Raw genomic sequence first — 13,267 nt, 5'->3', positions numbered from 1 at the left:
CGTGGAAAGAAAAAAAAGATCATCACCTGGGTCCTTCTCTAAGGACACAGCACTGTAACGTCAATACAAGCGCAAACGTAGAATGTGTGTGTGTGTGTGTGTGTGTGGAACTTCAGAAATAGCAATTTACGTTATTTGTACACTAGATGGCGCTATGTGGTAACATCCCAGCATATCGAGGAGTTGTACTACCTGAAAGAGACTCTTCCTTTTTTCATTTTGGACAGCAGCCACCCATCACATGGAAACCTCTGAGTATTTATGTTTTTAATTATCCCAGCAATTTAACTTCAACATGTGGTTTACTTAGTGCTCCTCCGAGAACGGTACTTTCTGGGCTTCTTGTGTCAACTTAACTTATACTTTTCTATACTGTATTAATATTGAATTTGTTTTTGTGTTATTTTGATCTCTTCCATGATCTGCTCCTACATGGGATCATTTTTAGTGTAGCACATTAGAAGTTGGCCCACTTGTTTGTTGGTGCATTTAATAAAATAATATTGCATAGCATCCCAGTGGGTCATAAGCCCATGCAGTATGAAAACAGGATCCTTGTTGTTGGTGGTGACTGCAGCTGGAGCCCTCTCCCATAAACACGTGGACTTCAATAAGTTGAGGTGATTAAAAGGCTCTGTCATTATTCTTTCACTCGTTAAGACGGGCTCTCGGATTTCAAGTGTCTCCTTTTACACTCCTGAGCAGCCACATTCATCATGGGACTGGCCTGAAGTTTATTGCCTCCGCTAGAGGTGGATGCAAAAACAAAAGTTGAGTGTGGGATGGGCTCAGAGGGCAACTAGCCCCAACGCACTCTCTCAATGGGTGAGGGGGGGGGGGGAAAGAAAAATGCGAGTGGGAGCACGAGTCTAGCTCCTCTCTGTTCATTTTTTTTTTTGACAAATTTTAACACATTTCATCCACTGGAAATTCCGGGTTATCCCTCGACGTTATGGGCGTACCTACGTGTTTCTGCATCACAGAGGAGTAAGGTGAGGGACGGGGTCATAACTCCATAAATACTTGGTGTGGCAGAGGCTTTGGATGGACCCTGGAGGAGTAAATACAGCTGGAGGAAGCTTGCGCACTGGACAGGAGCGGCGACTTTTCTGCAAGCTGATACCTCACTTGTAGAAGGGCTGACTGGTAAAAAAAAAGAAAAAAAAAAAGAAGCCTTCTCAGTTACCACCGTGAAAGTTGTGGTGCCTCTCTCTAATATGGGAAGTATATGAGTCCTTGTTGGCAGAGATATAACTTATTTTATTTTTCTCACGGAGTGCGATGTAGTTCAACTTCACATCCCAAAGTGAACTGTATTTGTCAAGATGACAGCGCTTACACCTCTGAGCCGTGCTGTACTTGGACTCGCGTGGAGCTGCTTGAGTTTTCTGTCCTGCGCTCATTGCGGGATAAGTGACAACCATGTGCACTCCAGTTTTATTTACAGGAGGTTGCGCAATCACGAACGCAGGGAGATCCAGAGAGAGATCCTCTCCATCCTGGGCTTGCCTCACCGTCCGAGGCCCTTCTCTCCCGGGAAGCAGGCGTCCTCCGCGCCGCTGTTCATGCTCGACCTGTACAACGCCATGGCCGTGGAGGAGGAGGAGGGGATGCAGCAGCTGGGCGCCGGGAAGAGCTTCAGTGCCAAGGCTCAAGGGCACTCCAGGAAAGCTTACTACAGCCCCCAGCATGCCGGGTACTCTCGTGCGGCACAGCCTTACCGCGCGGCCCCGCTGTTGGGCCACAACCCCGCACTCACCACAGCGCAGGACACCAACTTTCTCAATGATGCCGACATGGTCATGAGTTTTGTCAATTTAGGTAAGTGGCATTTAAGTGGGATCATTTCGCACCAGGATTCATAAAATCAATATTAATCGGAATTAGAATGAAGGATATTATATTATATTATATTTCAATATTATTTATAGAAAACTCAAAGTATTCAAAAACTCCATCTCCAACTTCTCTTCATCTTAATTTCCTCCAAGGGAAATAATAGGTAGGCTGTAATAAGGAAATTATCTGAATGCACATAATCTTGGAAGAAAAACATTTTAATTTTTGTTTACATTAATTAAGTGCAACATGTGTCCAGTGCACTGTAGACTGCAGCACTAAAGCCTTCATCACGTATTTCAAGAGACAAAGACTTCGGTCTATCTTAATTCCTTAAATTAATTCTTGGCCTGATTGCTGTGGATATCAACACATAATACATTTTATCAAAATATATATATATATATATATTTTTGACACATGTAGATTTTTTGCTTAAATAACCTGAGCAATGCTGTCCTATAAATAACTATACATCTTAGTTAAGTTCCTCTCACTCATATCATTCATAGGCTGTTTTTTATCTCTAGTGTCTACATCTAAATGTCAACATGTACATTCAGACATCAGTTCAGTTGCTTTAGTCATTTGTGAAATATTTAGTATTTAACAGAATTAGGCCCAACATTTTGACCTTTTGCCAATTTGTGCTGCTTTCTATTAAAAGGCAGCTGATCTGTATAATGATTGTGTTTGTTCAGTAGCAGCGAACCTTAACCCGGCAGTTCACAGCACCTTATCAGATGACTGTCTGACCTTGAGAAAATTGGTCTAAATTATTTCCTGTTGTTAAAATGGGAGTGATGTTGACTGATGCCTTTATTTCATGAGTTTCTGTCACCAAGATAAAGCATTAGTCTAGTCATATTTGTAGCAGTTATCATTCTTTAATGAACATGGACAGTTAAATAAATAAATATTACAATATACAGAAACCCTAATGAAAGATAAACAAATTTACCAATCTTTAGATATTGTTGGAATTTTCTTTTCTTTATAGTAGAGCAAAACATGCAAAAGTGAATTTGTGTAGAGTTGCCTGCAGTATAATCCCTCACCTTAGCCTAAGCCCATCTGTTTCCACTTACCACTATACCAGGGCATGTACACTGTCAGCCTTGAAAGCTCTGCTCTCGTTCTGGGGACTGTCAGTGAAGTGTTCAATGGGGCTCTGTCTTTATTACAGTACACTCAAATACAGCTACTGACCTCAACTGTTTTAGAAACGTCTATGTGGCATTGCATGCAGTTTAATATGCTTACTGGACCCATTTGAACTTTCAGTGTATGAATAGTCAGCTATTGAAAATCTATACAATGCACATACATGGGATTGTATGCAGGAGGAGTGAAGATAAAACACACCAGTAATTTATTACAGCAAAATATGGATACTGCCCTGGTAGCACAAGTAGAATCCAATTAACATGCAACACATCAAGAATGCTCAAGGACCTTACCAGAGAGTGAAGTCATTATTATTCAATCTTCATTTTAAACTTAAATGCCCTCAGTGGCAACTCTGCTTCAGATTACTGCCTGTGGCTAATATAATGGAACACGCTCAGTGGGTAAAAGTCAGACCTGACCTCTGACCTGTTTGTGCTAAGTAACCCCAGGCGTCCTCTCTCGATAAAATATCAGGGAAATGCACTGCATGATATCCCTACGGGTGTCAGAAAATCCACTGACCTCAGCCACATGCCACTTTTCTGCTACTAGTCAGGGCTGTGACAATATGAACTGGTTCACAGCCCTGACTACACTGAGACTCTTTGATTATTAGTCATTACATTGAGGGGCTTTATTTTATCTACAAAAATAGATGCAGCCTCTTGAAAAATTCCAGCTGCACATTTATTTCTGTGCTGCAAAATAGAAAAATATATGTTACAAGTTTTTAAACATTAAAAAAAAAGCATCTTATGTTACTCATTATATTCGAAATATTTTTACGGGTTAAGGGTCATTAAACACTCCCAGCACATTGTATGAAACCTACAGGAGGTCAGTAGGAGGTCAGAAATGAGGTCAGAGTAGACGCTGACATGACATTGAAGAATCCTGTCTTTTCTCTCACATGAGGAGCAGACGAAAGTGTCTTTAATTGAAATCAGCCTGTTTTTCTTAACTGACAGCCCATTCATCATGGCCAGAGAATGCAGTTAGGCACACAGTAGAGGGCCTGTCTGGGAACTGCTACCTGTATTCAGTTGACTGATTTAATGAACTGGAAAGTGCTTTTGTTGGTAGTCAAAATGTTTGGATTGGACCTGGAATGTAAAAGAAGATGTGATAAATTACTCTTTTTCTGTGAATTAATGCTGGCATATTTTCTCTTCAGAGCAACGCACGCAGAGGTTCAGGAGTTGAAGTCATATTGTTTTTATCAGCGTGAGCTTTGCTGCCAGTAAAAATGAAATTTATCATAAAATATTTTCTTTCCCAGTGGAGAAAGATAAAGATTTTTCTCACCAACGAAGACACTACAAGGAATTCCGTTTTGATCTGACTCAGATCCCGGAGGGAGAGGCGGTGACTGCTGCAGAGTTTCGGATCTACAAGGACCGCAGTCATGCTCGCTACGACAATGTTACTCTGAAGGTTACCATACATCAAGTCATCAAGGAATATCAAAACAAGTAAGCACCCAATCACTCAAAAGCAAACATTAAAAGCAGTGGTGGATAGTAACTAAGTAGAGTTACTCAAGTACTGTACTTAAGTACAATTTTGAGGAACTTGCTTTTTACATATTTCCATTTTCTGCTACTTTACTACAATCATTTCCAATACAAGTATTGTATTTTTTACAGAAGTAGAAGTTTTTGAGATTTTACATACAAAACATATGACCATCTTACAAGAAGCAATGCAGAATTACAGATTAAACTGCCAACAATATATTAAGTAGTTAAATTAGCTCTACCTCTATCAGCTAAAACATTAAAATGCTGCTTTCTAATCAGACATTTTAGTCCAGGAGCACTCTGACAGGGGCCCGATGAGTAGTTTGACCCCATGCAGTTATCTTATTTCACAGTTAAAAAGGCAAACGGTTCAACAGCTAGTGTCTTGCACTAGTTCAAACTTTCCACTCGCACAGAACGCCCTTCTATCTCCAACTCTGTTCTCCTTCATTCGCACCATGTCTGCCTTACAAATATAGTTCTCGGATAAAGAGAAGTCCATTAGCAAGTCGGCCACTTATGAAGCTCGGAAGGTCCATCAGTTATCACTCGTCTTGTGTTGCCTGCCAAGCTGGCCGGGTCCCAGATGAAACCATGAGGGCCCACAATAGGGGGGAAGGGGCTCCCGCGGGTGCTCCTGTGGTCACTGTTATGCCCACCACCTGCCTGTCTTAACAATATTCCGGAAGTTTAAGCCATGACATAGCTGAATACACAAGGGTGTACTTAAAAGTGGGCCCACATTTGCTTGCCAAAAATGTGTGTGGGTGATTGAAGGGGAGATATGGGCCTCCTGGGCTTTGAAAAGGTCCAAGTCAATGGACTCTGCCATCTTAAAGGGAAAGACTGCTCAGTCTAGGTTTTCACAAACGTTTTAATGGGGAATCGTGTGTTTGAGTTATGTGTTCACAAAGAAGAACAACTATTTCCCAGTGCAAGAAATCTTAGAAACAACATTGGAGTCTGTGATTTTAAAACAACCACTTTGCACAAGTTTCTCCTCAACTCAGAAAGCCAATTAAAATCATATATGAGCACTCTTTGTTTGTAAGCTTACTCTTCTATTCTTCTTTTTTTTTCAACACAAATGAATCACTGCCAATTGTTTTAAGTCGTTATTTCTACAAAATCCACTTGAACAACAACACAAGTATGGTTCAGTTAGCCGTTAGTTAGTAGGTTTAAGTAGCTAAATAAAAGCCCTTTGTTGGGGCATCGTAATGGTTTAAGATACTGACTTTAAGATCTAATGAACATGTTGACTGCGTTTCCTTGCCTTTAAAACATTTACAGAGACGTTTTTTGTTAGAGTGTGAAACTTACAGTGTTTACATGCAAGAAGTTTTCTTCACAAAATATGTTGTTACTTTATTGCCACTGTCGATCGGGGAAACCAGCGTGCTCGAGCATAAGAATGGAACAAAACGAAGACCTAAACATATTGCTTCATATATCTACAGTACTAGTGGTCAAAAACTCAACAGGGTACCTTTAAAGTCAGACAACTATACGCACCACCCTGACCTACACTATATCAACGTCACACTACGTTCTGCACTGCAACTGAACTTTGCTAACTGAACATAAATTGCTAATAGAGAAAAGTGGCACATGAACATAATTTGCAGGAGACAGACTAAAAAAAAAGAGTTACTTCTATTTCTGGTGTCCACTCACTTTAACTCACTCTCTGCGGAACAGTAGATCCAGTAATCACAGATGAAGGGGCGGGATAAGCATTTTCCTCTTGGATACGGCTCTGGGAATTGTGAATTCTTACCTCCACAAACTAAATTATCACAGGATATGAGCTTAATACTCTACGTTTCAAAGAGGAAGTTCACCATTATGTCAATCATAACGACTGACCTCATGTGGAATTCCACATGAGGTTTGAGTTTTATTACACCTGTAATAAACACATGAATAATTCCATGGAACCGCAAAAACTAAACAGGCGCTGCCTTATCCGACCTGCCACTTGAAAGGAACCCAATGCAAATTGCGAAGCGGGGCTTTTTCAACTCCGGGTTTATTGATGCCGTGTGTTAACAATACACAAGGGCAGATATACATCATTCATAACTTTTGAAATATTTTGCCCATCAAATCACGTTAAACCACACAACTCTGCAGTTTATTACAAGTCTCAGCTCCTTCAATAATAGCCTATAATAATAACTGCTTTCTTTTTATCTCCAGTACAAAGGCACACAAAAATGACCAAATTACTCTTACACACAAAATCACAAGTTTTCAATAATGAAAGCCCTTTCAGAAGAAGTATGTTGGATTCAAAAGGATGAAGAGATAAAGAAACTACAATAAAACTAATAAAAACCACTCAGATGTTTGGCCTATGCGTCAGAGTTTGGGCTAAAGCAGCCATTTGTGATCAGTCAGTGGTACCTCGTTTATTTGTTCCAGTCCAACTGGTAACAACCTCTTGGACCAAGTTTCTATGCCCTCAAAGAAGCACATGGTTTCCTTTTTGTGTTCCATTAAAGCTATGCAACATTAAGGTGCACATGTTTTTATTTTCTCCAGACTGTAGCAGGCACTGAGGTTTAATAATTTGTTTAAAATGCAGTGGTAAAGTGACCACATTCATTTCACTAGAACCTCTCAGAAACGCAGGAGTAGCAATCTTGAAATCGAACAGAGACTAAATAAGTTTTCAGTGGATTTGTATGTATTTTAAACAATTAGAAGACATACTGTGTGTTGGTTTTTGTTGTATAATAGATGCTGCTTGCATGTGTGCACTGGCTGTCTGAGTGCGCATCACTTTGACTGCGGCTTATTTAATGCAGATGTTCGTCTCATTGTTTTTTCTTACCTTCAGCGATGCAGAGACGTTCTTGCTCGACTCCAAAAGGGTCCAGGCATCTGATGGAGGCTGGTTAGTGTTCGACATCACGACCACCAGTAACCACTGGGTGATGAACCCACAGCAGAACTTAGGCCTGCAGCTCTGTGTGGAGACTGGAGATGGCAAGTGAAGTTCAGTTTTTCTTTCTATCAATTTGTTTTACTTTTGGGATATAGAAAACGTCAGGAAGCTAAGACAGTTTAAGGCAATATAGACACATGTGACTTGTACATCTGACAATCTGTGGATTATTTTATATTTACTACTAATACATGGCCACAAAACAGATCAATGGCTGGACCAAGTACTCATAAAGATACTAGACTAACCTTAAAGGCAGTCATAAAAACGATGCAAAATCCCATTTCCTTTAGTTTTGTATTGAACTGTATATTTACCTTCTGTCTCTTAAAGGTCGAAGTATCAACATAAAATCTGCCGGAATAATTGGGAGGAATGGGCCTCAGTCCAAACAGCCTTTCCTGGTTGCTTTCTTCAAGGCCAGTGGGGTGTTGCTTCGCTCTGTCAGAGCTGCTGGTGGTAAAAAAAAGAACCACAATCGCAATAAATCTACTAATCAACAAGAATCATCTAGGGCACCAAAAACCGGAGGTATGTGCACTTTTATGACGTAGTTATCCAATACACATCTGATCTCTTGATTAGATTTTAATGACATCCTTTTGCCTGGCTAACAGCCTGGCCATCTTTCCATCAGACTGTCCATCCATTTGTCAGACTCGCCAACTTAATTTTCAGGAGCAAGATATCTCTACAATTACTGGCCAGACTGCACACTGATGTGGGAAAGAAGACACCTATTTTATTCCAAATGTATGACTAAAATGTAGTGATTGACAGAGCCCAACTGTAGGATGATATTGTGTACTTCCAAAAGTCTGTATTTATGGACTGCATATATGTATTTCTAGTGCATTTGTTCAGAAGCTTTCTAGATTTCAATGCCCCTGTTGTGCTAACCTTCCTACAGTTAAGACATAAAACAATATTAACAGTCACTACTTTTGTTATCAATAATAGCCTTTTATTTGTATTCCTTTTATCAGATTACAACACAAGTGAACAGAAGCAAGCCTGCAAGAAGCATGAACTTTACGTCAGTTTTCGAGATTTGGGCTGGCAGGTAAGACAAAACTATTTATATCATTAACAAATGACAGTAACACAATGAACAGTGCCTTTTTGATTGAGATTATCAGGCGTTCTAAATAAAGAAAGCTCATCATTTTTTTGTCAAGGATTGGATCATCGCACCTGAGGGCTATGCTGCTTTTTACTGTGATGGGGAATGCTCTTTTCCACTCAACGCACACATGAATGCAACAAATCATGCAATTGTGCAAACGCTGGTAAGTATTCTTTAGAGCGCATTGCATCGCGTAAAAGCAATAAAAATCACGTTATAAGCTACCATAATGTTCTCAGCAGTTCTTATTCATTTGAAGCTCATTGCTATTGCACCTCTTTTAAACCTACTTCGTGCTCTCATTTATAGGTCCATTTAATGTTTCCTGACAACGTGCCAAAGCCATGCTGTGCCCCGACCAAGCTCAACGCAATATCAGTGCTTTACTTTGATGACAGCTCAAACGTTATCCTCAAGAAATACAGAAATATGGTAGTTAGGTCTTGTGGTTGCCATTAATGCCGGGCTAACTTTCATTTTTAATTTATGTGATCTGGTATGGGAATCGCTGGAAAACACATCTGCTGCAGGTGTGATGTGATGTACAGTATTATGTATATAAAGTTTTATTGCCTAATTTATTTTCTTTTCTTTTTCTAAAATAGCACTGAATATTGTGATATTTAAATTTTTACGTCAGTTATCAGTTAACTTTTGTGTCCATTGGCATATACTCCCTCTTATTTACGTCTGTATGATAACTTTCATGAGTTAACTATTCACTGGAGTCATCATGATGCATAAGCTCGCCTCCCCCTTCTGCTCCTTTTTCCCTTTTTTACAATATGTTTGTGCTATAAATACTCACTGAGCTAGAACTATACATGGATCTCAGTATTTGGTGTTTTTCTTCAATGTTAATTTTGTCTCTTAGTGTCATTATGGACCCACATTTATAATGACGCACACAGAATAATGTAGCATCACAAGTTAATTTGACAAACAACTGAGACCACACGATGATGCCATGATTAACATCACAACCTCAACAGGCTGTTGGAAAAACTGTAAATCAAATTGGAGGACAAGGACGAAAAAAAAAGTGAGTGTTCTCTAATGTGAACCAAACTGCCCAAAGCTATTTTCAAGCCACCACTGTCTTTCAGCACTGAGACTGTTTCGCCTTTTCCAAGCCAGCTTTTTTTTGTTTTTCATAAGAGAGTGTGTTCACAGACGGGGGATTATGTCAGCCTGGAATGAAACGCTCATAATGTTGAGTGTTCACTTATGAATGCTTTACACATTATGTCATTTTTTAAACAATGGTTATGTAAATCTCTTTCATAAACACTGTTTTCTCATTCCTCTGTGGACTAGCTGTAAACTAATTCTATCTTATGTTTGGGGAAAGTATATCTTAATGTAGAGTGTTGTGTATTTTAATAAATGTACCACTTGAAAACTCTCATCTTTTGCTTTGCCTTGACTTGACCTCACAGCTTCTCGCGCTCCATCTATCACCCTAAACTATTTATGCAGTTATGCATTTCATCTCGGGGCTTTTCCCCCTCTGCTCCAGCTGCAAGGCCTCCAGCCTTTTCAAATTCAAGTTGTCCTTTTATATTTCTGTTTGGAGTTCTGCGGATGTTTTACACACTGTTGCCAGACTACCGTCTCAGATTTCTAAATGTTTGACAAGTAGCATATAAACTAGGGGTCCACCCATGAGGCCTGTTGACATGCCCTTGAGGAGTGGTATTGCTGGTGGTACATTGCTTTCAGTGCTGTGACCTAGACAGCCCAAAAAGGGTGATTATCATTAGGCTGCAAGCAGAGTGTGGTATATCATTTTGTAAGTAATCCCTTCCTGATTATGGGAAAAGATACCATCCATCACATGATTTGTGTGATTTGCATGCCACACGTCTGCTTGCCTGCATTCTGTATACTGATATTTTGGATGTTGCCATCTGCTCAGAGCTGAGATTCACCCCTGGAAACAAAGTGGTGACCATAAACAAAACTGAGCGAGTGTTGCCGCATTCCCTCCTCATTCAGGATAAGCAGAAATTTCCAGAAATTTGCGAGCAAACGAGCTATTTCCAGAGAAGCCCTCTGGTTACACAGGGATGTTCAATGGTCTTGGAAATCTAGGGATTAGGTTAAGGATTAATAATTATTTACACAACTGTGTTGACCTTAAGTGAACACAGGATATGTACTGTTGCATTTTTTCTCCCCCTACCCTTCCACTTTTATAACATTTTTTTTCTCTGACATGGCAGAACATTGAGTGACTGTATTTCACTTAATTAAAAGCAGTGGCTGGCCGGCCCAGATGTTATGGGCTCCATCTAAAAGGAGTGTTGACATTCACTGAATAGAAGAGGCCACCTGCTAACTTAACTCTTGGCTTGAGGGGTGATTTGCATTCCTGCGGCCTGTTGCCTGGCATGATTACTCCTAGCACTTCACAATCCCATCTACTGTTTAATATTATGGATTCTTTCCAATACAGCTACATTTCTTCCTTTTCTGCTACGCAGGAGCTGCTATGAATGAGCTCCTATTTAAGTTCTCCAAAACTACACAGCCCTCTTGACAGCGACCTCCTGACCACATGAAAGGAAAGGGTAACAATTGCCATACTCAGTGCAGATAAATATAGTGGCCCCTTCTCCTTTGAGAACCCCGTGGTCAAAAAACAGGCTCCGGTGAGTCAGACGTGCCTTGACATTCATCAGATCAGCACTTCCACTTCTGAAACATGCTGGAAAAAGGTCACGACTCATCACAGTTTATGTGAAGGAATTCTTGTGAATTATTCATTAATCACGCTCTCAGGTTTATAGTATATTTCATAACATACTGTTGGCTTTACATAAACACAGTCACATAATATCAGGATGTGTTTCCAGTGCTGATATTAAGATGTTTATTTTTTCCACCACAAGCATGTTTATTTCCATTAGCTGATTGAGAAAACAGACACGTCCACATGAGCGGCTGTTAAGAACATGTTCTTTTGTTCAGCAAATGTGATATATTCAGAGAGGAGAGATCATCTTGAAGATCTTAGCAGGCCGAAGCTGACTGGCTCTGAAAAGTCACAAATGCCTTTTTTTAATCTAATCTAAACCATCACCAGCAGGAAATATGTTGACAAATACTACAAAACAAAAAGCTAAAGTAACAAGCCGTCCATCTTGTCGGACCACCGACAGTGGTGTTCGTGCTGGAGGCTTCTCCAGAGATGTCATGTTCTAAGACTGTGAAAGCAAAGCATGCAACAAAAATAATTAAGAAATATTGAAAGGAAAAAGTACGTTTTACTTATTCTGTATGGGCAACCAAAAATAAAAACTCCACTTCTTATTTTCAACAGTGTATTTTCTAATGGCAATGGCTTTAAACATCTTTCCCAGCCTTGAAGAACACTTCCCATAAAGATGCATTTATAGTGTATTTGAAGTATTTTGAGTAGCTAATCATTTTCTAAACAAGTGTTCTGACTGCGGACACTTGAAATTGAATGAAAATCAAATGTGGTCGGTCCTTGGAAGAAAAGTTGGATTTTACACAAACATACTCATAAACTGTGAAACTAAACATTTACTCTCAGTCTTAGTGGAGTTTAATAGGCCAGTTACTGTAAAGTCACACTAAGTGTTATATTTACGACGTTGTCATTAATGTGCTCAATTAGAGGTACAGTCGGCTCTAATGCAGGCCGGTAAGATGATTGACATGATGCTTATTTTTATCACATTTTGGTCAATCTAATACAAGTACAAAACATAACAGTTGTTGTTCGTTTGGTTTAGTAATTCCATGTTTCACGGATTTACCCTCAGAGGACTTTTTCTTCCCGAGGCCCAACGTTTATTTTTAAAGTGTCACCTTGCAGTCCATCCACAAGGCAAGTGAAATTGTATCTAATAAAAATGTTGTGCAGTTTACCTAATTCATCCCCCACATATGGTTCTCCTTATTTGTATTCAGTGGGTGGGCTATGACTTCCATACAGCTCAATCAGTCCCTCTTGAAGAGGGAGACCATATGGGTCGCATTTTTGCATGTTGTTTGGTATGACAAGGCTGCAGCAGGACCAGCGAGGAATGTGTCCTGACAAAAAGCAACGCAGAAACACCGTGATGTTTGCTTGTTATTCACATGTGCAAGAGAGGGTTTGGGGTTCTCGGAAGTTACAACAGAGTGTTTGTGAAGTCAACTGTCACTTCCCATTAGCACTAGAGGTGGCAGCTGGGCATATAAACCGTTTTTATTTTATTTTGGCTGGATATAACACATGCAATATGGCTTAATTGTATCATTAAATATAGTTTAGCAGTGCTTTGCTGAGATGATTTATTAAATAAACAAAAATCTAATAAATTCAAACCCTTTGTTCACAACTCTATAAAATCTATTTAGACGCAGTTGGTTTTAATGTGAGGTTGTGAGTTGGGCTTTAAGTTTTTCTATTGAATGCAGCATTTATGACACATATTTTCCGTGATAATCCAGAAAAACATGTGAGATTCTTTTGTGGGGTTGTCTCAGTAGAAATAAAATCTTCTGACATGATACACTAACAATGTCTGCTCTCTTCTGTTTATGCAGCTTAGTTACGTCCTCCTGTCACCCATCTATCGTCGATTTATGTCAAAGATCACATCAAATGAAAAAAAAAGTTTGAAAGGAAAAATACAAACCGAA

At 39.6% G+C, this 13,267-nt stretch overlaps 1 protein-coding gene across 1 annotated transcript; it reads left to right on the top strand.

Annotated features, from left to right (window-relative positions):
* Window positions 1-1,122: 1,122 nt before the first annotated feature.
* bmp5 (bone morphogenetic protein 5) lies at window positions 1,123-9,553 on the top strand. The gene is made up of 7 exons (XM_031841848.1): window positions 1,123-1,821; window positions 4,289-4,481; window positions 7,375-7,523; window positions 7,816-8,013; window positions 8,469-8,545; window positions 8,661-8,771; window positions 8,918-9,553. Exons 1-7 carry the CDS (start codon window positions 1,326-1,328, stop codon window positions 9,065-9,067), a joined length of 1,374 nt encoding a protein of 457 aa, XP_031697708.1. The 5' UTR covers window positions 1,123-1,325; the 3' UTR covers window positions 9,068-9,553.
* The last annotated feature ends 3,714 nt before the right edge of the window (window positions 9,554-13,267 follow it).

This window comes from Anarrhichthys ocellatus, unplaced genomic scaffold (assembly GCF_004355925.1).
Source record: "Anarrhichthys ocellatus isolate YVR2014 unplaced genomic scaffold, GSC_Weel_1.0 scaffold3, whole genome shotgun sequence".
NCBI classification, from domain to species: Eukaryota; Metazoa; Chordata; class Actinopteri; order Perciformes; family Anarhichadidae; genus Anarrhichthys; species Anarrhichthys ocellatus.
This window is presented reverse-complemented; position numbering and strand designations above follow the sequence as displayed.